At 42.1% G+C, this 25,652-nt stretch overlaps 1 protein-coding gene across 3 annotated transcripts in view; it reads right to left on the bottom strand.

The window, feature by feature from the left end:
- LOC118370546 (tetratricopeptide repeat protein 28-like) overlaps positions 1-25,652 on the bottom strand; it is a 379,819-nt gene that overhangs the window by 110,580 nt on the left and 243,587 nt on the right. For all 3 annotated transcript variants that reach the window (XM_052461490.1, XM_052461491.1, XM_052461492.1), the window contains 3 exons: positions 24,928-25,075; positions 17,787-18,059; positions 16,916-17,046 (listed from right to left, as the gene is read on the bottom strand). In XM_052461490.1, coding sequence (XP_052317450.1) covers positions 16,916-17,046; positions 17,787-18,059; positions 24,928-25,075 — 552 coding nt within the window. The remainder of the gene's footprint in view (positions 1-16,915; positions 17,047-17,786; positions 18,060-24,927; positions 25,076-25,652) is intronic.

Genomic DNA, 25,652 nt, shown 5'->3' on the forward strand with positions numbered 1-25,652 from the left:
GTTTTTTCTCTCTCCTCATCTGTTGTTTTCTCCCTCCCTCATCTGTTTTTTTTCTCTCCCTCATCTGTTTTTTCTCTCTCCCTCATCTGTTGTTTTTTTCTCTCTCCCTCATCTGTTGTTTTCTCTCCCTCATCTGTTGTTTTTTCTCCTCCCTCATCTGTTGTTTTTCTCCCTCCCTCATCTGTTTTTTTTCTCTCTCCCTCATCTGTTGTTTTTTTCTCTCTCCTCATCTGTTGTTTTTCTCTCCCTCATCTGTTGTTTTCTCTCTCCTCATCTGTTGTTTTCTCCCTCCCTCATCTGTTGTTTTCTCCTCCCTCATCTGTTTTTTCTCCCTCCCTCATCTGTTGTTTTTCTCCTCCCTCATCTGTTGTTTTTTCTCTCCCTCATCTGTTGTTTTTCTCTCTCCCACATGTCTGTTTTTTTCTCTCTCCCTCATCTGTTGTTTTCTCTCTCCCACATGTGTGTTTTTTCCCTCCCTCATCTGTTGTTTTTTCTCCCTTATCTCTTGTTTTATTTTCCTCCCTTATCTCTTGTTTTTTTTTCCTCCCTCATCTCTTGTTTTTATTTTCCTCCCTCATCTCTTGTTTTTTTTTCCTCCTCTCTTGTTTTTATTTTCCTCCCTCATCTCTTGTTTTTATTTTCCTCCCTCACTTTGTTTTTCCCCTCCCTCATCTGTTGTTTTTTTCCTCTCTCTTCTCTTGTTTTTTCTTCCTCCCTCATCTGTTGTTTTTCTCCCTCCCTCATCTGTTGTTTTTCTTCCTCCCTCATCTCTTGTTTTTTTCTTCCTCCGTCATCTGTTGTTTTTTCTTCCTCCCTCATCTGTTGTTTTTTCTTCCTCCCTCATCTGTTGTTTTTATCTCCCTCCCTCATCTGTTGTTTTTATCTTCCTCCCTCATCTGTTGTTTTTTTCTCTCTCCCTCATCTGTTGTTTTTTTTCTCCCTCATCTGTTGTTTTTATCTCCCTCCCTCATCTGTTGTTTTTTTCTCTCTCCCTCATCTGTTGTTTTTTTCTTCCTCCCTCATCTGTTGTTTTTTCTTCCTCCCTCATCTGTTGTTTTTATCTCCCTCCCTCATCTGTTGTTTTTTCTTCCTCCCTCATCTGTTGTTTTTTTCTCTCTCCCTCATCTGTTGTTTTTTTCTCTCTCCCTCATCTGTTGTTTTTTTCTCTCTCCCTCATCTGTTGTTTTTATCTTCCTCCCTCATCTGTTGTTTTTTTCTCTCTCCCTCATCTGTTGTTTTCTCTCTCCCTCATCTGTTATTTTTCTCCCTCCCTCATCTGTTGTTTTTTCTCTCTCCCTCATCTGTTGTTTTTTCTCTCTCCCTCATCTGTTGTTTTCTCTCTCCCTCATCTGTTGTTTTCTCTCTCCCTCATCTGTTGTTTTCTCTCTCCCTCATCTGTTGTTTTCTCTCTCCCTCATCTGTTGTTTTTCTCCCTCCCTCATCTGTTGTTTTTTTCTCTCCCACATGTGGTGTTTTCTCTCTCCCTCATCTGTTGTTTTTTCTCTCTCCCTCATCTGTTGTTTTCTCCCTCCCTCATCTGTTGTTTTTTTCTCCCTCATCTCTTGTTTTTATTTTCCTCCCTCATCTCTTGTTTTTATCTTCCTCCCTCATCTCTTGTTTTTATCTTCCTCCCTCATCTCTTGTTTTTATCTTCCTCCCTCATCTCTTGTTTTTATCTTCCTCCCTCATCTCTTGTTTTTATCTTCCTCCCTCATCTCTTGTTTTTATCTTCCTCCCTCATCTCTTGTTTTTATCTTCCTCCCTCATCTCTTGTTTTTATCTTCCTCCCTCATCTCTTGTTTTTATCTTCCTCCCTCATCTCTTGTTTTTATCTTCCTCCCTCATCTCTTGTTTTTTTCAGCCTCCCTCACTTGTTGTTTTTTCCTCTCTTCTCTTGTTTTTATCTTCCTCCCTCATCTGTTGTTTTTTCTCCCTCCCTCATCTGTTGTTTTCTTCCTCCCTCATCTCTTGTTTTCTTCCTCCCTCATCTGTTGTTTTTTTCTTCCTCCCTCATCTGTTGTTTTTTCTTCCTCCCTCATCTGTTGTTTTTTCTTCCTCCCTCATCTGTTGTTTTTATCTCCCTCCCTCATCTGTTGTTTTATCTTCCTCCCTCATCTGTTGTTTTTTCTCTCTCCCTCATCTGTTGTTTTCTCTCTCCTCATCTGTTGTTTTTTTCTCCTCATCTGTTGTTTTATCTCCTCCCTCATCTGTTGTTTTTTTCTTCCTCCCTCATCTGTTGTTTTTTCTTCCTCCCTCATCTGTTGTTTTATCTCCCTCCCTCATCTGTTGTTTTTATCTTCCTCCCTCATCTGTTGTTTTCTCTCATCTGTTGTTTTTCTCTCCCTCATCTGTTGTTTTCTCTCTCCCACATCTGTTGTTTTTTCTCCCTCCCTCATCTGTTGTTTTTTCTCCTCTCTTGTTTTTATTTTCCTCCCTCATCTCTTGTTTTTATCTTCCTCCCTCATCTCTTGTTTTTATCTTCCTCCCTCATCTCTTGTTTTTATCTTCCTCCCTCATCTCTTGTTTTTATCTTCCTCCCTCATCTCTTGTTTTATTTTCCTCCCTCATCTCTTGTTTTTATCTTCCTCCCTCATCTCTTGTTTTTATCTTCCTCCCTCATCTCTTGTTTTATTTTCCTCCCTCATCTCTTGTTTTTATCTTCCTCCCTCATCTCTTGTTTTTATCTTCCTCCCTCATCTCTTGTTTTATTTTCCTCCCTCACTTGTTGTTTTTTTCTCTCTTCTCTTGTTTTTATCTTCCTCCCTCATCTGTTGTTTTTTTCTCCCTCCCTCATCTGTTGTTTTTTTCTCCCTCATCTCTTGTTTTTTCTTCCTCCCTCATCTGTTGTTTTTTTCTTCCTCCGTCATCTGTTTTTTCTTCCTCCCTCATCTGTTGTTTTTTCTTCCTCCCTCATCTGTTGTTTTTATCTCCCTCCCTCATCTGTTGTTTTTATCTTCCTCCCTCATCTGTTGTTTTTTTCTCTCTCCCTCATCTGTTGTTTTTTCTCTCTCCCTCATCTGTTGTTTTTCTCCCCTCATCTGTTGTTTTTATCTCCCTCCCTCATCTGTTGTTTTTTCTTCCTCCCCTCATCTGTTGTTTTCTTCCTCCCTCATCTGTTGTTTTTATCTCCCTCCCTCATCTGTTGTTTTTTTTCTTCCTCCCTCATCTGTTGTTTTCTCTCTCCTCATCTGTTGTTTTCTCTCCCTCATCTGTTGTTTTTTCTCTCTCCCTCATCTGTTGTTTTTTCTTCCTCCCTCATCTGTTGTTTTTTTCTCCTCCCTCATCTGTTGTTTTTCTCTCTCCCTCATCTGTTGTTTTTTTCTCCCTCCCTCATCTGTTGTTTTCTCTCCCCTCATCTGTTGTTTTCTCTCTCCCTCATCTGTTGTTTTTTTCTCCCTCCCTCATCTGTTGTTTTTTCTCTCTCCCTCATCTGTTGTTTTCTCTCCCTCATCTGTTGTTTTTTCTCTCTCCCTCATCTGTTGTTTTTCTCTCTCCCTCATCTGTTGTTTTCTCTCTCCCTCATCTGTTGTTTTGTTCTCTCTCCCTCATCTGTTGTTTTCTCTCTCCCTCATCTGTTGTTTTTTCTCCCTCCCTCATCTGTTGTTTTTTCTCTCTCCCTCATCTGTTGTTTTCTCTCTCCTCATCTGTTGTTTTCTCTCTCCCTCATCTGTTGTTTTTTCTCCTCCCTCATCTGTTGTTTTCTCCCTCCCTCATCTGTTGTTTTTTCTCCCTCCCTCATCTGTTGTTTTTTCTCTCTCCCTCATCTGTTGTTTTTCTCCCTCATCTGTTGTTTTTTTCTCTCCCTCATCTGTTGTTTTTTTTCTCCCTCCCTCATCTGTTTTTTCTCTCTCCCTCATCTGTTGTTTTCTCCCTCCCTCATCTGTTGTTTTTTTCTCTCTCCCTCATCTGTTGTTTTTTTCTCTCTCCCTCATCTGTTGTTTTTTTCTCTCTCCCTCATCTGTTGTTTTTTTCTCCCTCCCTCATCTGTTGTTTTTTCTCTCCCTCATCTGTTGTTTTTTTCTCCCTCCCTCATCTGTTGTTTTTTTTCTCTCTCCCTCATCTGTTGTTTTTTTCTCCCTCCCTCATCTGTTGTTTTTTCTCTCCCTCATCTGTTGTTTTTTTCTCCCTCCCTCATCTGTTGTTTTTTCTCTCTCCCTCATCTGTTGTTTTTTCTCCCTCCCTCATCTGTTGTTTTTTCTCCCTCCCTCATCTGTTGTTTTTTCTCTCTCCCTCATCTGTTGTTTTCTCTCTCCCTCATCTGTTGTTTTCTCCCTCCCTCATCTGTTGTTTTTTCTCTCTCCCTCATCTGTTGTTTTTTCTCTCTCCCTCATCTGTTGTTTTCTCCCTCCCTCATCTGTTGTTTTTTCTCTCTCCCTCATCTGTTGTTTTTTCTCCTCCCTCATCTGTTGTTTTCTCCTCCCTCATCTGTTGTTTTTTCTCCTCCCTCATCTGTTGTTTTTTTTCTCTCTCCCTCATCTGTTGTTTTTTCTCCTCCCTCATCTGTTGTTTTTTCTCTCTCCCTCATCTGTTGTTTTTTCTCTCTCCCTCATCTGTTGTTTTTCTCTCTCCCTCATCTGTTGTTTTTTCTCTCCCTCATCTGTTGTTTTTTCTCTCTCCCTCATCTGTTGTTTTTTCTCTCTCCCTCATCTGTTGTTTTCTCTCTCCCTCATCTGTTGTTTTTCTCTCCCTCATCTGTTGTTTTTTCTCTCTCCCTCATCTGTTGTTTTTTCTCCCTCCCTCATCTGTTGTTTTTCTCTCTTCCTCATCTGTTGTTTTCTCTCTCCCTCATCTGTTGTTTTTTCTCCTCCCTCATCTGTTGTTTTTCTCTCCCCTCATCTGTTGTTTTTTCTCTCTCCCTCATCTGTTGTTTTTCTCCCTCCTCATCTGTTGTTTTTCTCCCTCCCTCATCTGTTGTTTTTTCTCCCTCCCTCATCTGTTGTTTTTCCCTCCCTCATCTGTTGTTTTTTCTCCTCCCTCATCTGTTGTTTTTTCTCTCTCCCTCATCTGTTGTTTTCTCTCTCCCTCATCTGTTGTTTTTTCTCTCCCTCATCTGTTGTTTTTTCTCTCCCTCATCTGTTGTTTTCTCTCTCCCTCATCTGTTGTTTTCTCTCTCCCTCATCTGTTGTTTTTCTCTCTCCCTCATCTGTTGTTTTTTCTCTCTCCCTCATCTGTTGTTTTTTCTCCCTCCCTCATCTGTTGTTTTTTCTCTCTCCCTCATCTGTTGTTTTCTCTCCCTCATCTGTTGTTTTTTCTCCTCCCTCATCTGTTGTTTTTTCTCTCTCCCTCATCTGTTGTTTTTCTCTCTCCCTCATCTGTTGTTTTTTTCTCTCTCCCTCATCTGTTGTTTTTTCTCTCTCCCTCATCTGTTGTTTCTCTCCCTCATCTGTTTTTTTCTCCCTCATCTGTTGTTTTTCTCCCTCCCTCATCTGTTGTTTTCTCTCTCCCTCATCTGTTGTTTTCTCCCTCATCTGTTGTTTTTTCTCTCTCCCTCATCTGTTGTTTTTCTCTCTCCCTCATCTGTTGTTTTTTCTCTCTCCCTCATCTGTTGTTTTTCTCTCTCCCTCATCTGTTGTTTTTTCTCCCTCATCTGTTGTTTTCTCTCTCCCTCATCTGTTGTTTTCTCTCTCCCTCATCTGTTGTTTTTCTCTCCCTCATCTGTTGTTTTCTCTCCCCTCATCTGTTGTTTTTTCTCTCTCCCTCATCTGTTGTTTTTTCTCCCTCATCTGTTGTTTTTTCTCTCCCTCATCTGTTGTTTTCTCTCTCCCTCATCTGTTGTTTTCTCTCTCCTCATCTGTTGTTTTTTTCTCCCTCCCTCATCTGTTGTTTTTTCTCTCTCCCTCATCTGTTGTTTTTTCTCTCTCCTCATCTGTTGTTTTTTCTCCCTCCCTCATCTGTTGTTTTTTTCTCTCTCCCTCATCTGTTGTTTTTTCTCTCTCCCTCATCTGTTGTTTTTCTCTCTCCCTCATCTGTTGTTTTTTCTCTCTCCATCATCTGTTGTTTTTTCTCCTCCCTCATCTGTTGTTTTTTCTCTCTCCCTCATCTGTTGTTTTCTCTCTCCCTCATCTGTTGTTTTCTCTCTCCCTCATCTGTTTTTTTCTCTCTCCCTCATCTGTTTTTTTCTCTCTCCCTCATCTGTTGTTTTTTCCTCCCTCATCTGTTGTTTTTTCCTCCCTCATCTGTTGTTTTTTCTTCCTCCCTCATCTGTTTTTTTTTTCTCCCTCCCTCATCTGTTGTTTTTTTTCTCCCTCATCTGTTGTTTTTTTCTCTCTCCCTCATCTGTTATTTTTTTCTTCCTCCCTCATCTGTTGTTTTTTTTCTCTCTCCCTCATCTGTTGTTTTTTCTCCCTCCCTCATCTGTTGTTTTTTCTCCTCCCTCATCTGTTGTTTTTTTCTCCCCCTCATCTGTTGTTTTCTCCCTCCCTCATCTGTTGTTTTTCTCCCTCCCTCATCTGTTGTTTTTTCTCCCTCCCTCATCTGTTGTTTTCTCCCTCCCTCATCTGTTGTTTTCTCCCTCCCTCATCTGTTGTTTTTTCTCCCTCCCTCATCTGTTGTTTTCTCCCTCCCTCATCTGTTGTTTTTTCTCCCTCCCTCATCTGTTGTTTTTCTCTCTCCCTCATCTGTTTTTTCTCTCTCCCTCATCTGTTGTTTTTTTCTCTCTCGCTCATCTGTTGTTTTTTCTCCCTCATCTGTTGTTTTTCTTCCTCCCTCATCTGTTGTTTTCTCTCTCCCTCATCTGTTGTTTTTTCTCCTCCCTCATCTGTTTTTTCTCTCCCCTCATCTGTTGTTTTTTCTCTCTCCCTCATCTGTTGTTTTCTCTCTCCCTCATCTGTTGTTTTTCCCTCCCTCATCTGTTTTTTTCTCTCTCCCTCATCTGTTTTTTCTCTCTCCTCATCTGTTGTTTTTTCTCTCTCCTCATCTGTTGTTTTTTCTCCCTCATCTGTTGTTTTTTCTTCCTCCCTCATCTGTTGTTTTCTCCCTCCCTCATCTGTTGTTTTTTCTCTCCCTCATCTGTTGTTTTTTCTCTCTCCTCATCTGTTGTTTTCTTTCTCCCTCATCTGTTGTTTTTTCTCTCCTCATCTGTTTTTTTTCTCCTCCCTCATCTGTTGTTTTTTTCTCCCTCCCTCATCTGTTGTTTTTTCTCCTCCCTCATCTGTTGTTTTTTCTCTCCCTCATCTGTTGTTTTTCTCCCTCCCTCATCTGTTGTTTTTTCTCTCTCTCCACATGTTTTTTTTTCTCTCTCCCTCATCTGTTGTTTTTTCTCTCTCCCACATGTGGTGTTTTTCTCCCTCCCTCATCTGTTGTTTTCTCCCTTATCTCTTGTTTTTATTTTCCTCCCTTATCTCTTGTTTTTATTTTCCTCCCTCATCTCTTGTTTTTATTTTCCTCCCTCATCTCTTGTTTTTATTTTCCTCCTTATCTCTTGTTTTTATCTTCCTCCCTCATCTCTTGTTTTTTTTAGCCTCCCTCACTTGTTGTTTTTCCCTCTCTTCTCTTGTTTTTATCTTCCTCCCTCATCTGTTGTTTTTTTCTCCTTCCTCATCTCTTGTTTTTTCTTCCTCCCTCATCTGTTGTTTTTTTCTCCCTCATCTCTTGTTTTTTCTTCCTCCCTCATCTGTTGTTTTTTTCTTCCTCCGTCATCTGTTGTTTTCTTCCTCCCTCATCTGTTGTTTTATCTCCCTCCCTCATCTGTTGTTTTATCTTCCTCCCTCATCTGTTGTTTTTCTCTCTCCCTCATCTGTTGTTTTTTCTCTCCCTCATCTGTTGTTTTCTCCCCTCATCTGTTGTTTTTATCTCCCTCCCTCATCTGTTGTTTTCTTCCTCCCTCATCTGTTGTTTTCTTCCTCCCTCATCTGTTGTTTTTTATCTCCCTCCCTCATCTGTTGTTTTATCTTCCTCCCTCATCTGTTGTTTTTTCTCTCTCCTCATCTGTTGTTTTCTCTCTCCCTCATCTGTTGTTTTTCTCTCTCCTCATCTGTTGTTTTATCTTCCTCCCTCATCTGTTGTTTTTTTCTCCCTCCCTCATCTGTTGTTTTTTCTCTCTCCCTCATCTGTTATTTTTTTCTCCCTCCCTCATCTGTTGTTTTTTTCTCTCCCTCATCTGTTGTTTTCTCCCTCATCTGTTGTTTTTATCTCCCTCCCTCATCTGTTGTTTTTTCTTCCTCCTCATCTGTTGTTTTCTTCCTCCCTCATCTGTTGTTTTTATCTCCCTCCTCATCTGTTGTTTTTTCTTCCTCCCTCATCTGTTGTTTTTTCTCTCTCCCTCATCTGTTGTTTTCTCTCTCCCTCATCTGTTGTTTTCTCTCTCCCTCATCTGTTGTTTTTATCTTCCTCCCTCATCTGTTGTTTTTTCTCCCTCCCTCATCTGTTGTTTTTTCTCTCTCCTCATCTGTTATTTTTTTCTCTCTCCCTCATCTGTTGTTTTTTCTCTCTCCCTCATCTGTTGTTTTCTCTCTCCCTCATCTGTTGTTTTTTCTCCTCCCTCATCTGTTGTTTTTTCTCTCTCCCTCATCTGTTGTTTTTTCTCCCTCCCTCATCTGTTGTTTTTTTCTCTCTCCCTCATCTGTTGTTTTCTCTCTCCCTCATCTGTTGTTTTTTCTCTCTCTCATCTGTTGTTTTTTCTCTCTCCCTCATCTGTTGTTTTTTTCTCTCTCCCTCATCTGTTGTTTTCTCCTCCCTCATCTGTTGTTTTTTTTCTCTCTCCTCATCTGTTGTTTTTCTCTCTCCCTCATCTGTTGTTTTTTTCTCTCTCCCTCATCTGTTGTTTTTTCTCCCTCCCTCATCTGTTGTTTTTCTCCCTCCCTCATCTGTTGTTTTTTCTCCCTCCCTCATCTGTTGTTTTCTCTCTCCCTCATCTGTTGTTTCTCCCTCATCTGTTGTTTTCTCTCTCCCTCATCTGTTGTTTTTCTCCCTCCCTCATCTGTTGTTTTTTTCTCTCTCCCTCATCTGTTGTTTTTCTCCCTCCCTCATCTGTTGTTTTCTCTCTCCCTCATCTGTTGTTTTCTCTCTCCTCATCTGTTGTTTTTTCTCCCTCCCTCATCTGTTGTTTTTTTCTCTCTCCCTCATCTGTTGTTTTTTCTCTCTCCCTCATCTGTTGTTTTTTCCCTCCCTCATCTGTTGTTTTTTCTCTCTCCCTCATCTGTTGTTTTTTCTCCCTCCCTCATCTGTTGTTTTTTCTCTCTCCCTCATCTGTTGTTTTTTCTCCCTCCCTCATCTGTTGTTTTCTCTCCCCTCATCTGTTGTTTTTTCTCCCTCCTCATCTGTTGTTTTTTCTCCTCCCTCATCTGTTGTTTTTTTCTCTCTCCCTCATCTGTTGTTTTTTCTCTCTCTCCCTCATCTGTTGTTTTTTCTCCCTCCCTCATCTGTTGTTTTTCTCTCTCCCTCATCTGTTGTTTTTTCTCTCCCTCATCTGTTGTTTTTTCCCTCCCTCATCTGTTGTTTTTTCTCTCCCTCATCTGTTGTTTTTTCTCCCTCCCTCATCTGTTGTTTTTTTCTCTCCCTCATCTGTTGTTTTTTTCTCCCTCCCTCATCTGTTGTTTTCTCTCTCCCTCATCTGTTGTTTTTTCTCCCTCCCTCATCTGTTGTTTTTTCTCTCTCCCTCATCTGTTGTTTTTTCTCTCTCCCTCATCTGTTGTTTTTTCTCTCTCCCTCATCTGTTGTTTTCTCTCTCCCTCATCTGTTGTTTTTTCTCTCCCTCATCTGTTGTTTTCTCTCTCCCTCATCTGTTGTTTTTTCTCTCTCCCTCATCTGTTGTTTTTTTCTCTCTCCCTCATCTGTTGTTTTTTCTCTCTCCCTCATCTGTTGTTTTTTCTCCCTCCCTCATCTGTTGTTTTTCTCTCTTCCTCATCTGTTGTTTTTCTCTCTCCCTCATCTGTTGTTTTTTTCTCCCTCCCTCATCTGTTGTTTTTTCTCTCTCCCTCATCTGTTGTTTTTTCTCTCTCCCTCATCTGTTGTTTTCTCCCTCCCTCATCTGTTGTTTTTTCTCCCTCCCTCATCTGTTGTTTTTCTCCCTCCCTCATCTGTTGTTTTTTTCTCTCCCTCATCTGTTGTTTTTCTCCCTCCCTCATCTGTTGTTTTCTCTCTCCCTCATCTGTTGTTTTCTCTCTCCCTCATCTGTTGTTTTTTCTCCCTCCCTCATCTGTTGTTTTTTTCTCTCTCCCTCATCTGTTGTTTTCTCTCTCCCTCATCTGTTGTTTTTTCTCCCTCCCTCATCTGTTGTTTTTTCTCTCTCCCTCATCTGTTGTTTTTTCTCTCTCCCTCATCTGTTGTTTTTCTCCCTCCCTCATCTGTTGTTTTTTCTCTCTCCCTCATCTGTTGTTTTCTTCCTCATCTGTTGTTTTTTCTCCCTCCCTCATCTGTTGTTTTCTCTCTCCCTCATCTGTTGTTTTTTCTCCCCTCATCTGTTGTTTTTTCTCCTCCCTCATCTGTTGTTTTTTCTCTCTCCCTCATCTGTTGTTTTTTTCTCCCTCATCTGTTGTTTTCTCCCTCATCTGTTGTTTTTTCTCCCTCCCTCATCTGTTGTTTTCTCTCTCCCTCATCTGTTGTTTTCTCCTCATCTGTTGTTTTTTCTCTCTCCCTCATCTGTTGTTTTTTCTCTCTCCCTCATCTGTTGTTTTTTCTCTCTCCCTCATCTGTTGTTTTTTCTCTCTCCCTCATCTGTTGTTTTTTCTCCCTCATCTGTTGTTTTTTCTCCTCCCTCATCTGTTGTTTTTTCTCTCTCCCTCATCTGTTGTTTTTCTCCCTCATCTGTTGTTTTTTCTCCCTCATCTGTTGTTTTTTCTCTCTCCCTCATCTGTTGTTTTTTCTCCCTCATCTGTTGTTTTTTTCTCTCTCCCTCATCTGTTGTTTTCTCTCTCCCTCATCTGTTGTTTTTTCTCTCTCCCTCATCTGTTGTTTTTTCTCCCTCCCTCATCTGTTGTTTTTCTCTCTCCCTCATCTGTTGTTTTTTCTCTCTCCCTCATCTGTTGTTTTTTCTCCCTCCCTCATCTGTTGTTTTTTCTCTCTCCCTCATCTGTTGTTTTTTCTCTCTCCCTCATCTGTTGTTTTCTCTCTCCCTCATCTGTTGTTTTTTCTCTCTCCCATCATCTGTTGTTTTTTCTCCTCCCTCATCTGTTGTTTTTTCTCTCTCCCTCATCTGTTGTTTTTTCTCTCTCCCTCATCTGTTGTTTTCTCCCTCCCTCATCTGTTTTTTCTCTCTCCCTCATCTGTTTTTTTCTCTCTCCTCATCTGTTGTTTTTTTCTCTCTCCTCATCTGTTGTTTTTTCCCTCATCTGTTGTTTTTTCTTCCTCCCTCATCTGTTGTTTTTTTCTTCCTCCCTCATCTGTTGTTTTTTCTCTCTCCCTCATCTGTTGTTTTTTTCTCTCTCCCTCATCTGTTGTTTTTTCTCTCTCCCTCATCTGTTGTTTTTTTCTTCCTCCCTCATCTGTTGTTTTTTTCTCTCTCCCTCATCTGTTGTTTTTTTCCCTCATCTGTTGTTTTTTCTCCCTCATCTGTTGTTTTTTCTTCCTCCCTCATCTGTTGTTTTTTCTTCCTCCCTCATCTGTTGTTTTTTCTCCCTCCCTCATCTGTTGTTTTTTCTCTCTCCCTCATCTGTTGTTTTTTTCTCTCTCCCTCATCTGTTGTTTTTTTCTCTCTCCCTCATCTGTTGTTTTTTCATCTCTCCTCATCTGTTTTTTTTTCTCCCCTCATCTGTTGTTTTTTTCTCTCTCCCTCATCTGTTGTTTTTTTCTCTCTCCCTCATCTGTTGTTTTTTCTCTCTCCCTCATCTGTTGTTTTTTCTCTCTCCCTCATCTGTTGTTTTTTCTCTCTTCCTCATCTGTTGTTTTTTTCTCTCTCTGTCTGTTTTTTTCTCCCTCCCTCATCTGTTGTTTTTTTTCTCTCTCCCTCATCTGTTGTTTTTTTCTCTCTCCCTCATCTGTTGTTTTTTCTCCCTCCCTCATCTGTTGTTTTTTCTCCCTCCCTCATCTGTTGTTTTTTTTCTCCCTCATCTGTTGTTTTTTTCTCCCTCCCTCATCTGTTGTTTTTTTTTCCTCCCTCATCTGTTGTTTTTTTCTCTCTCCCTCATCTGTTGTTTTTTTTCTCCCTCATCTGTTGTTTTTTTCTCCCTCCCTCATCTGTTGTTTTTTTCTCTCTCCCTCATCTGTTGTTTTCTCTCTCCCTCATCTGTTGTTTTTTCTCCTCCCTCATCTGTTGTTTTTTCTCTCTCCCCTCATCTGTTGTTTTTTCTCTCTCCCTCATCTGTTGTTTTTTTCTCCCTCCCTCATCTGTTGTTTTTTCTCTCTCCCTCATCTGTTGTTTTTTTTCATCTGTTGTTTTCTCCCTCCCTCATCTGTTGTTTTTTCTCTCTCCCTCATCTGTTGTTTTTTCTCTCTCCCTCATCTGTTGTTTTTTTTTCTCTCTCCCTCATCTGTTGTTTTTTCTCTCTCCCTCATCTGTTGTTTTTTCTCCCTCATCTGTTGTTTTTTTCTCCTCCTCATCTGTTGTTTTCTCTCTCCTCATCTGTTGTTTTTCTCCCTCATCTGTTGTTTTTTCTCTCTCCCTCATCTGTTGTTTTTTCTCTCCCTCATCTGTTGTTTTCTCTCTCCCTCATCTGTTGTTTTTTCTCTCTCCCTCATCTGTTGTTTTTCTCTCCCTCATCTGTTGTTTTTTCTCTCTCCCTCATCTGTTGTTTTCTCTCTCCCTCCTGTTGTTTTTTCATCCCTCATCTGTTTTTTCTCCTCCCTCATCTGTTGTTTTTTCTCCCTCATCTGTTGTTTTTCCTCATCTGTTGTTTTTTCTCTCCCTCATCTGTTGTTTTTTCATCTGTTGTTTTTTTCTCTCTCCCTCATCTGTTGTTTTTTCTCCCTCCCTCATCTGTTGTTTTTTCTCTCTCCCTCATCTGTTGTTTTTCTCTCCCTCATCTGTTGTTTTTTCCCCCTCATCTGTTGTTTTCTCTCTCCTCATCTGTTGTTTTTTCTCTCCCTCATCTGTTGTTTTTTCTCTCTCCCTCATCTGTTGTTTTTTTCTCTCTCCATCATCTGTTGTTTTTCTCCCTCCCTCATCTGTTGTTTTTTCTCTCTCCCTCATCTGTTGTTTTTTTCTCTCCCTCATCTGTTGTTTTCTCCCTCCCTCATCTGTTGTTTCTTCCCTCATCTGTTTTCTCCTCCCTCATCTGTTGTTTTTTTCTCTCTCCCTCATCTGTTGTTTTTTCTCCTCATCTGTTGTTTTCTTCCTCCCTCATCTGTTGTTTTTTCTCCCTCCTCATCTGTTGTTTTTCTCTCTCCCTCATCTGTTGTTTTTTCTCTCTCCCTCATCTGTTGTTTTTTCTTTCTCCCTCATCTGTTGTTTTTTTCCCTCTCTGTTGTTTTTTCTCCCTCATCTGTTGTTTTTTCTCTCTCCCTCATCTGTTGTTTTTTTTTCCCTCCCTCATCTGTTGTTTTTTCTCTCCCTCATCTGTTGTTTTTTCTCCCTCCCTCATCTGTTGTTTTTTCTTCCCTCATCTGTTGTTTTTCCCCCCTCATCTGTTGTTTTTTTCTCCTCCCTCATCTGTTGTTTTTTTCTCCCTCCCTCATCTGTTGTTTTTTTCTCCCCCTCATCTGTTGTTTTTTTTCTCCTCCCTCATCTGTTGTTTTTTCTCTCTCCCTCATCTGTTTTTTTTTCTCTCTCCCTCATCTGTTGTTTTTTCTCTCTCCTCATCTGTTGTTTTTTTCCCTCATCTCTTCCTCCCTCATCTGTTGTTTTTTTCTCTCCCTCATCTGTTGTTTTTCCCTCCCTCATCTGTTTTTTCTCTCTCCCTCATCTGTTGTTTTCTCTCTCCCTCATCTGTTGTTTTTTTTTTTTCTCTCTCCCTCATCTGTTGTTTTTTTTTCCCCCTCATCTGTTGTTTTTCTCTCCCTCATCTGTTTTCTCTCTCCCTCATCTGTTGTTTTTTCTCTCTCCTCATCTGTTGTTTTTTCTCTCCTCATCTGTTGTTTTTCTCCCCTCATCTGTTGTTTTTTTTTCCCTCCCTCATCTGTTGTTTTTTCTCTCTCCCTCATCTGTTGTTTTTCTCCCTCATCTGTTTTTTCTCTCTCCCTCATCTGTTGTTTTTTCTCCCTCCCTCATCTGTTGTTTTCTCTCTCCCTCATCTGTTGTTTTTTCTCATCTGTTGTTTTTTTCTCTCTCCCTCATCTGTTGTTTTTTCTCTCTCCCTCATCTGTTGTTTTTTCTCCCCCTCATCTGTTGTTTTTTTCTCTCCCTCATCTGTTGTTTTTTCATCTGTTGTTTTTCTCTCCTCATCTGTTGTTTTCTCTCTCCCTCATCTGTTGTTTTTTTCATCTGTTGTTTTTCTCCCTCATCTGTTGTTTTTTTCTCTCTCCCTCATCTGTTGTTTTTTTCTCCCTCATCTGTTGTTTTTTTCTCTCCCTCATCTGTTGTTTTTTTCTCCTCCCTCATCTGTTGTTTTTTCTCTCTCCCTCATCTGTTGTTTTTTTCTCTCTCCCTCATCTGTTGTTTTTTCTCTCTCCCTCATCTGTTGTTTTTTCTCTCCCTCATCTGTTGTTTTTTTCTCCCTCCCTCATCTGTTGTTTTTTCTCTCTCCCTCATCTGTTGTTTTTTCTCTCTCCCTCATCTGTTGTTTTTTCTCTCTCCCTCATCTGTTGTTTTTTCTCTCCATCATCTGTTGTTTTTCTCCTCCTCATCTGTTGTTTTTTCTCTCTCCCTCATCTGTTGTTTTTTTCTTCCTCCCTCATCTGTTGTTTTTTTTCTCCCTCCCTCATCTGTTTTTTTTTCTCTCTCCCTCATCTGTTTTTTTCTCTCTCCCTCATCTGTTGTTTTTTTTCTCTCTCCCTCATCTGTTGTTTTTTTCTCCCTCATCTGTTGTTTTTTTCTTCCTCCCTCATCTGTTGTTTTTTTCTCCCTCCCTCATCTGTTGTTTTTTTCTCTCTCCCTCATCTGTTGTTTTTTCTCTCCCCTCATCTGTTGTTTTTTCTTTCTCCCTCATCTGTTGTTTTTTTCTCCCTCCCTCATCTGTTGTTTTTTCCCTCCCTCATCTGTTGTTTTTTTCTCCCTCCCTCATCTGTTGTTTTTTCTTCCTCCCTCATCTGTTGTTTTTTCTTCCTCCCTCATCTGTTGTTTTTTCTCCCTCCCTCATCTGTTGTTTTTTCTCCCTCCCTCATCTGTTGTTTTTTTCTCCTCCCTCATCTGTTGTTTTTTCTCCTCCCTCATCTGTTGTTTTTTCTCTCCCTCCTGTTGTTTTTTTCTCATCTGTTGTTTTCTCTTCCTCATCTGTTTTTTTTCTCCCCTCATCTGTTGTTTTTTTCTCTCCCTCATCTGTTGTTTTTTTCTTCATCTCCCTCCTCATCTGTTGTTTTTTCTTCTCCCTCATCTGTTGTTTTTCTCCCTCCCTCATCTGTTTTTTCTTCCTCCCTCATCTGTTGTTTTTTTCTCCTCCCTCATCTGTTGTTTTTTCTCTCCTCCCTCATCTGTTGTTTTTTTCTCCCTCCCTCATCTGTTGTTTTTTTTCTCTCCCTCATCTGTTGTTTTTTCCCTCATCTGTTGTTTTTTCTCTCTCCCTCATCTGTTGTTTTTTCTCCCTCATCTGTTGTTTTTTTTCTCCCTCTTCTGTTGTTTTTCTCCCTCCCTCATCTGTTGTTTTTTCTCTCTCCCTCATCTGTTGTTTTTTCTCTCTCCCTCATCTGTTGTTTTTTTCTTCCTCCCTCATCTGTTGTTTTTTTCTCTCTCCCTCATCTGTTGTTTTTTTCTTCCTCCCTCATCTGTTGTTTTTTCTCCCTCCCTCATCTGTTGTTTTTTCTTCCTCCCTCATCTGTTATTTTTTTCTCCCTCCCTCATCTGTTGTTTTTTTCCCTCCCTCATCTGTTGTTTTTTCTCCCTCCCTCATCTGTTGTTTTTTTCCCTCCCTCATCTGTTGTTTTTTTCTCCTCCTCATCTGTTGTTTTTTTCTCCTCCCTCATCTGTTGTTTTTTCTCCCTCCCTCATCTGTTGTTTTTTTCTCCCTCCCTCATCTCTCCTCATCTGTTGTTTTTCCCTCCCTCATCTGTTGTTTTTTTTTTCTCCCTCATCTGTTGTTTTTTACTCCCTCCCTCATCTGTTGTTTTCTCTCTCCCTCATCTGTTGTTTTTTTACTCCCTCATCTGTTGTTTTTTTCTCTCTCCCTCATCTGTTGTTTTTTACTCCCTCCCTCATCTGTTTTTTTCTCTCTCCCTCATCTGTTTTTTTCTCTCTCCCTCATCTGTTTTTTTCTCTCTCCCTCATCTGTTGTTTTTTCCTCCCTCATCTGTTGTTTTTTCCTCCCTCATCTGTTTTTTTTCTCTCTCTCCCTCATTTGTGTTTTTTTTCTCTCTTGTCCTTTTGTTTTTGTCTTTCTCCCTCTATTTCATATCCAAACACCTTAATCTGTGCAAATTACATTCATTAAGTAGCATATGTTGCCAAAACCCCAGTTGTACTGAAACATGAACAGGATAAATATATGCATAATATCTGCATAAATGTTTTGCATTGATAATGAGGAGCACAAGCTGTTACTTAAGGCCCTCCCCTTGGTCTCTTCACCTCTCTCTCTCATTCGCCTCGTCACCTTCATTTGTCCTCCTAACCCACTTCCCATCCCTCTCTATCTCTCTCTCTGACGGGAGAACCAGCAGCAGAGCATTCCTGCCTGTCAGTCTTACCCTTGATTCACCCTCTGAACAACCAAGACAGAGGAGAGGAAAGCTGCAGGACACACCACTATTACAACCACTAACGGAAGCAGAGAAAAGACACCAGCCATCCATTCCCCACATGCCCTCACCCCTCCTCCTAAAGCAGAAGATAACCTAAAACTACATGATAGATTTACCTTACATACTACCACCTGGAAAAGATCAGAAAAAACTCCCAGGAGTATTAGGTGGAGGACACAGTGAGCTGTGGGCCCTGTGTGTCTCAGTCTCTTACCTCCCTGTCCTTGAGCTTCATGGCCAGGACCAGCTGGTGGCGATGGTTAGTCAGGGCCTCGCGGTAGTTCCCCTTGGAGAAGAATGCTGAGCCCAGGTTGCCATGGGCACGACATTCACCTGTTTGGTCACCTGGAGATGAGGAGAGCAGAGAGAAGAGAGGTCAAGTAAGGGAAGGTCACTCCAGGACAGGATAGAACAGGACAGAAAACAATGTACTCTATACAATAAATCTGAGATCATAATCAATACCTTTTAACTTTCAATACAATCATATGTATCCTTGTTTGTTTACCACTCAGGTTATATACAGTACAACCGGAAAGTCACAACTAAATGTGCTGTCATTCGGTGTAGGGTGGGTCTTCCCAGGGCAGTCCCGGTCCTCTACCATCTCAGAGCAGTGATGCAGTGATGCGATGGAGCTCCTTGACACTGACATCCCATTATGTCCTTAAATGGAGCGCTGGGCATTCTAAGCTGCTGTACAGAGAAAGCTCCACAGTAGAGAGAGCAGCTAACTGACTGACAGACAGACTGCAGGTAGACCTGCTAGACCTGATCTCCAGGCCCCAGTGGGGTGAGGGAGAGGCCTTATTATATCTGACAGACAGGCCCCCCAGACTGGGCCAGAGCCAGGCTCTCTACCTGATAACCACAGCGCTCTGCTCCACTCCAGACCCTTCTCATGCTGCTCTGTTCTGCCCACTCATGTGTCAAACGATGTGGGGCCAGGAGAGTCCAGCCAATCTGGGCTGCCTCACACCCACACAGCAACTCAGGGACAGACATACTGTAGATAGAGACACCCACATACACACAGATAAGAACAGACATACACACACATATAAACACACACTCTTGTCTCTTACCTAGTGTTTTGGAGACCTCCAGGTCTTGCTGCATATATCCGGTGCTCTTCTCGGTATTGCCCAGGGACCAGTGGGCACTGCTGAGGGCTGAGAAGACGGAGCCGCGCAGCTTGAGGCTGCAGGTTCCGATCTTTAATGCGGACTCCAGTACCACCACGGAGGCGGTATGGTGGGCTGCTGTCAGCAGCTCCTGACCAATCACTGACACCACCACGAACGGACTCTTGTCCAGTTTCATCTTCTGCAGCTGCTGGTAGGTGGGTTCCAGTGACTCTGTGTGGAGGGAGGGAGGGGGTCATGATGAGAAGAACTGGACTCATTCAGATAGCTTTTTTGCATTCCTTTCAGTTTCATGGAATACACAGGGTTCTCCATAGCTCACCAACAATGACTGTCAGCAGCTTCGGTAAATTACTGCACATTAGCCATGTTGATTTGTTCACCTGAACATGTTGCAAGATGAAAAAATCTCAATAGCTCCATCTGAACACAGCCCCGTCCTAGTGCATCTAGTGTGTTTCAGGGAGAGCAATCAATGTGTCTTTTATCGAGCTTGTCTGACTGATGGCCTTAGAACATGGATTTCACAGACAACATCACAACAAGACAAGCAAATGAATACACATTGACAGGTTTAACTATTATAGACAATTTCATCTCTGGAAATTTCAAACCCCACAATATAAAAACGTTGTGTTTACACATCCTCTGACAGCTCTGCTGCGAGGCAGCAGAGGGAAATTATACTGCTTTGAAATGATATTGCGGTTTGAGAGAGAAGAGAAGCCTGAGTGGGTTTTGAGGGCGGCTGAGTGTTAAAAGTGATGGCGAACATGCTGCTGGTAACTCAGGGGACAGAGGCAGAGGAATGTGGAGAGGAGACGCACGAGGTGACCTCTGGGAAGGCTGAAAATGCACACAATGACATAAATCAATGGTGGGCCACGCAGGCTTTTGGGATCCACAGCCCCTCTAGTATACTGAGCCAGCCAGCCAGCCAGCCAGACAGACAGACAGACAGACAGACAGACAGACAGACAGACAGACAGACAGACAGACAGACAGACAGACAGCCCGCTGGCAGACTACAGCCTTGGCAGCAGACTGGGGATGACAAGGAGGGGGATGGGAACAGGGCTGACATCTTATGTATGTGTGTGCATGTGTGTACTGTATGTGTGAGTGTGTGTACTATATGTGTGAGTGTGTGTATTGTATGTGTGAGTGTGTGTACTGTATGTGAGAGTGTGTGTACTGTATGTGAATGCAAGTGTGTGTACATGAATGAGGATGGGGAATAACTATGCCCCTTGTGCAAATATTTTGAGCAGAGTTGCAGTTAATTAGGTCAACTCCTCTCCCACAAAGGTTTTTCTGTAGTACTGTACCTGCACAAGGTAGATCATGCCTGCAGTCAGGTGTACTATACACCTGTTACTATATCAGTAATACCCATGCACTTACAGAGAATGACACTCGGACAAATAACAAAATACACATGAACACTACCTGAATAGCCTGGTACCAAGCCACCCACTTGGAATATAATATTCACCACACACACAATATGAAACACATCTCCAGGCTCCACACAAGCCCTCAAAAATAGGATTGATGATGCTCTTTCAAGAGCATCACTTGTTTTCCAGAGGTTGGAAGAATGTAGCGCTGGCAGAGACGGCGTGTGCATATCATATCCATTCATAGCTGGTAATTGCATTTAAAGTGACACACAGAGTGGTGTCATAAATCAAACATTGAAATACCAGTAAAAAGTGTCATGGCTGCTGGATCCATAAACAGGTAGTTTGGGCAATGTCTCACACACATCAGGGGGATGAGCAGGAACACACACACACACACACACACACACACACACACACACACACACACACACACACACACACACACACACACACACACACACACACACACACACACACACACACACACACACACACACACACACACACACACACACACACACACACACACACACACACACACACACACACACACACACACACACACACACACACACACACACACACACACACACACACACACACACACACACACACACACACACACACACACACACACACACACACACACACACACACACACACACACACACACACACACACACACACACACACACACACACACACACACACACACACACACACACACACACACACACACACACACACACACACACACACACACACACACACACACACACACACACACACACACACACACACACACACACACACACACACACACACACACACACACACACACACACACACACACACACACACACACACACACACACACACACACACACACACACACACACACACACACACACACACACACACACACACACACACACACACACACACACACACACACACACACACACACACACACACACACACACACACACACAGTTTATTTGCACCCATCTAGTACCGTTGACACGAGACAGGATGGGGCCATGGACAGTTACGCCGAACCCAGACTCTGCCACCAGCCATGAGATCAGCACGATGAAACAGGAACCGGGTTTTGCCGGACCAGGCAATGTTTTACACTCCTCAATAGTCCAGTTTTGGTGATCGTGTGCCCAATGGAGCTGCTTCTTCCTGTTTTAAGCTGATAGAGTGGAACCCGGTGTGGTCGGCTGCAACAGCCCATCCGGATCCAGGTTGTGCTTCTGAGATGCGGTTCTGCACACCACTGTTGTACTGCTCAGTTATTTGACAGTTTGTGGCCCGCCTGTTATTTTGCACGATTCTTTCCATTCTCCTTCGACTTGTCATCAACGGACTGCTGCTGACTGGATGGTTTTGGTTTGTTGCACCATTCCTGGTAAACCCTAAACTGTCGTGCATGAACAGCCCAGGAGCCCGGACGTTCCTGAGATACTGGAACCAGCACCGAGCCTGGCACCGACGATCATACCACGGTCAACGTACTTAGGCCACTTGTTTTGCCCCATCTAACATGCAATCAAACAGTACATGAACGCCTCGACGCCTCGATGGATATTGGGGTGAATGTGACACATTATGCATTTTTTATATAGTCTATTGTTATTAAGTTCTAGAAAGTTGATTTCTTGTTCGTTAATCATCAAACCACTCATTTTTGTAGATTACGGTATATAGAAGGTCTGTATTTTTTCATGAATGGGTTGATGTACCTAATAAACTGTCCACTGAATGTATATAAAACACACATACAGTGCTGGAAAAACTACCCAATTGTCATACTTGAGTAAAAGTAAAGATACAATACCTTAATGGAAAATGTCTCAAGTAAAAGTCACCCAGTAAAATACTACTTAGTATTTGGTTTTAAAAATACTTACCGGTAAGTATCAAAAGTAAATGTAATTGCTAAAATATACTAAAGTATAAAAAGTAAAAGTATAAATAATTTTTAAAATCCTTATAATAATCAAACCAGACGGCACCATTTTCTGTTTTTATTTTATCTACGGATACTAAGGGGCACACTCCAACACTCAGACATCATTTACAAATGAAGAAGGTGTGTTTAGTGAGTCCACCAGATCAGAGGCAGTAGGGATGACTGGGGATGTTCTCTTGATAAGTGTGTGAATGGACCATTAAAAGTAAAAGTTGTCAAAAATATAAATAGTAAAGTACAGATACCCACAAAAACGACTTAATAAGTAGTACTTTAAAGTATTTTTACTTAAGTACTTTACACCACTGCACACATACTGTACACACTGCCTGGGAAGCCATGTTGAAAAGTAATGAGAACCCTTTGTTTGCCGCTCTCTATCTCTCTCTCTTTCTCTTTCTTTCCATCTCTCTCTCTCTCGGCAATGTCTATCTATCTATCTATCTATCTATCTATCTATCTATCTATCTATCTATCTATCTATCTATCTATCTATCTATCTATCTATCTATCTATCTATCTATCTATCTATCTATCTATCTATCTATCTATCTATCTTTCTTTCTTTCTTTCTTTCTTTCTTTCTTTCTTTCTTTCTTTCTTTCTTTCTTTCTTTCTTTCTTTCTTTCTTTCTTTCTTTCTCTCTCTCTCTCTCTCTCTCTCTCTCTCTCTCTCTCTCTCTCTCTCTCTCTCTCTCTCTCTCTCTCTCTCTCTCTCTCTCTTTCTTTCTTTCTCTCTCACTTTCTTTCTCTCTTTCTTTCTTTCTTTATCTCTTTCTTTCTCTCTCTCTCTCTCTCTCTCTCTCTCTCTCTCTCTCTCTCTCTCTCTCTCTCTCTCTCTCTCTCTCTCTCTCTCTCTCTCTCTCTATTTTCTCTCTCTCTATTTTTCTTTCTTTCTCATCCGCTCATTTTAGAAACATAGAGTAAATATCATCTACATACAATATGTACTCGCTGTATGCACATGTGCACAAACAGATACCGTACATTCATATATATAGTTCCTTCTCCTCCTCTCAGGCTTGGCCTCATATAGAGGAGGCTTGGTCTCAGCCTGGGTCTGGTATAGGGTAGGCGTGTGACAGCCTTTACCATTTCCCTTGGGCGGCTGGTGACAATAACAAACCCATGTAGTGTACATTCATTCTGTTTTCCCCTGCCTTTGAATACAACAATGACTCATTTCACCTTCCCATTTCATGAGCCATCGCCACCACCCATTCTGCTCTATGGGTCTGTGACTTTGAGGAGGCAGAGAGCTGACTGCTGAGAGGGGCTGACACCCTTCTGCACTTCGGTTTGCATCTGCATCTCCATAATCTATACTGAACCATATCTATATATATACTATATATTACATGTATACTACTTTTCTACTACGATGTTCTACTTCTGTAGTATATTTCTGTATCTGCATCACTCCTTCCAAGATGACATAATATGAATAGTGTGATCTATTGGTAACAATGAATTGGAAAAATGCATAATAATTATGGTGCCATTGTTTCCCCTCCAACGCTCAGAGAACTTCAGAGCTGGTCCAAGATCATGGGAAAAACAGAAACAGAACAGAACCAAGCCTGTCTGTGCTCAACACTGGCTACTGCCCGGGCCTGGTTTGCCTCTTTAATTTCACTCAATGATATTCAATGTGGGGAAAAAACATGCATCAAAACCTTGATATCTGAGCAGTTGGAAGCTGACATAATGATCATAAACGGGAGAGAAGAGAGACAGAGATGGAGAGGGTTCTGAGAGCACTTTTCCCGACTTTGAGAGCTTTGTTGTGAGAAGCACAAAGGAGGACAGTACAGTAGGAGTCACATGAGAGCACTGTCTGCTGCTCAGCTCTGGACTCATGGAAAATCCCTTTAATGCATTGTGTGGGGGAAAAGTTGGGCAAAGCCACAGTGGGAATATAACACTGCAATGCTAAAGCAAAGTAAACACAAATAGTGGTGATAAAGTGAGCTTCGGGGGAATTATACACACTGTTGGTCTCCTTGAAGACAAGGGCCTTGAATATGTTTTCTTGCTTTAATGATTTGTGTTCTTCGTCCAATGTTTGCGTGGCGACTCCTTTATCTGTGTCGCTGTGCCCAATGACAGAATAAAAACCAGACACGTACGGAAAAACATTACAGTGAATTTGTAGCATAAAGAGATGCCTGTGTGGATGTCCTTAAGGTGAGATGTAAAACAACATGCTGCTACTGGACTGCTACTAGTTGATGTGTATCATCAGTATGGAGAGTCATCTTCCTTATTATACCTTATTACACTCTGAATTCAACAGGGTGGAGAAAGAGTTCAGTTCATTTAGAAAGACCCTGGCAACACCAAACTCCAAGCGAGGGGGAAATGAAATGGGTGGGTTTGGTAATACCCAGGTAACCCTGGAAGGGGTGTTACCCCACCGATAAGAGGGCCTGACAGGAAAACAGCCATCTTTGACTTCAGCGAGAGAAAGCAACGCTCTCCTTCCTTTCCCTTATCACATGGCTCTGGCTGCTTAACACGGATGATCCTCCCTGTTAGCTGCCGTAACGCAGATGATCTTACCCCTGTGTCAGGAGCCAATCTGAGAGGATCGTTGCTCTTAATCCCCCGACACAGCCCCCCTCCAACACACCTTGGACTGTCTCCCTCCGTCGCTAGCTACTTAATTCCCTGGCACCACGGGAAACGCGCTAAACAATTAAGAGATTGAAAAAAAGAGTTTATCCTCTCCTACTGAGAGAGGCCCAGCCAGGTCCACAGTGTTTGGTGTTTGGTGCTGGGCCCACTCCCAAGCCCTTTTACTGTTACGCTTCCAGTGACAAGGCTTATGTCATCAATGTACCTCAGATGGGCTCTTCACTCTTTGCTTGTGTTTTTTCCATGTATTCAGATACAGCCTTTTGCTAACAGGGATTGAGAGAGGCGCTCCAAGCAGCCTAAATCCCAATGACTCTGAACAGAACAGAACAAAGCCATGCGGATCCACTGAACTGCCTGTGCAGGCCAGTAAAACGTTGAACTGTTACAACAGGCTTGTATTTATTCATGTGTATAGTATATGAGGAGGTTGGTGGTTTTGGTGATGACAAAGAGAGAGCACAGGGTGACTCAGAGTCTCTGTTGGAGTTAGGATAGCAGCTTATTAAATCCTCTGCAGCGGTCAGTTGCACTAGTGAAATGGATTCCAGTTTTGTTTGAAAGGAGGCCCCTGTGTCTGGCCTCAAAGGGCCAGGTCATTGCAGCTTCCTGATATATCACACACATCATGGAGCAGGGAAGTCACAATTTACTCAAAGCCCTGGCCTGGATACTAAGCTACTTATACGTCCACTTTGGCTTTGGAAAATAGGCTTCAAAAGGGGCAGCCAGAGACAAGGGCCTTATTGTTGGAAGCTTACTATTATGATAAAGAAGTATCTTTCTGATCAGCGTGACTGGCAAGACATGTATCAGGTAGTTAGAGTATCTGAAACAGTCCTGTCAGTCAAGGGGACTCCTTCACAAATACACTGAGATGGACAGACAAGGAGACAGTCTGCCAAGAAAATACAGGTGGATATAAAGATATTCCGTAGTCACTCCCCACATACTGCTAGAGTCACACTGACACATTTACTGACTGACAGAAGGAGGAAGATTAGCGGCAGTTAGAAAGGCAGAGAGGAGAACACAGACATACAGTACGAGAGACACGTTACCTCGTAGTGGGGACTTCATGGCAGCCTCCACCATGCCCACCAGTAGCTGCAGGCTCTTGGGGTCTTGGGCCAGCCCCGAGGCAAAGGCGGCCAGCGCGTCGGCATGGCGACCAAGGTACTGAAGGGCAACACCCTGTCGGAAGTATGCCTGTAGAGAGACAGAGAGAGAGCGAGAGCGAGAGAGAGAGAGACGTCAGTACTGTAGTCCAGCCCTACATCATGGGGTTACACACAAACACATTACCAGACACTCATTTAACGCCATTTGCATTGACTCTACTCTCCTTTGTATTCTCATAATAGAGGGATCGTTGTGTGTTCCTATACTTGTTAATTGGATAATATGTTTTACATAAATGCACATGATACACACTCATCGGTTGCATTTCTCAAGAGCGTGACATTATTTTCTAGTGACACAAATTGTTTATTTTTTGTTTGCAGTGGGAATCGTTAACACACAAGTGTGGAGTATAGGGATTTCTCTTAAATTCTGTTGAAAGAACTGAGAGAGTTAGAGAGAGCTAGTCTACACAACAGAGATGCTCTGTAGCATCATAAAAAGGACACATAAATACTCCAGACACTCTATTTTACACAGCGTTGCTATAATCACATAAACCCCCACCCTGAATCTGCCATGGACTGTTTCTATACATCTGGGCTTTTCAATAGTTTGGAGCCTTGAAGTAGAAAAAACTGTTTGACTTCCTCTTCTTCCACCA

This window comes from Oncorhynchus keta, chromosome 14 (genome assembly GCF_023373465.1).
Source record: "Oncorhynchus keta strain PuntledgeMale-10-30-2019 chromosome 14, Oket_V2, whole genome shotgun sequence".
In the NCBI taxonomy this organism is placed as follows: domain Eukaryota; kingdom Metazoa; phylum Chordata; class Actinopteri; order Salmoniformes; family Salmonidae; genus Oncorhynchus; species Oncorhynchus keta.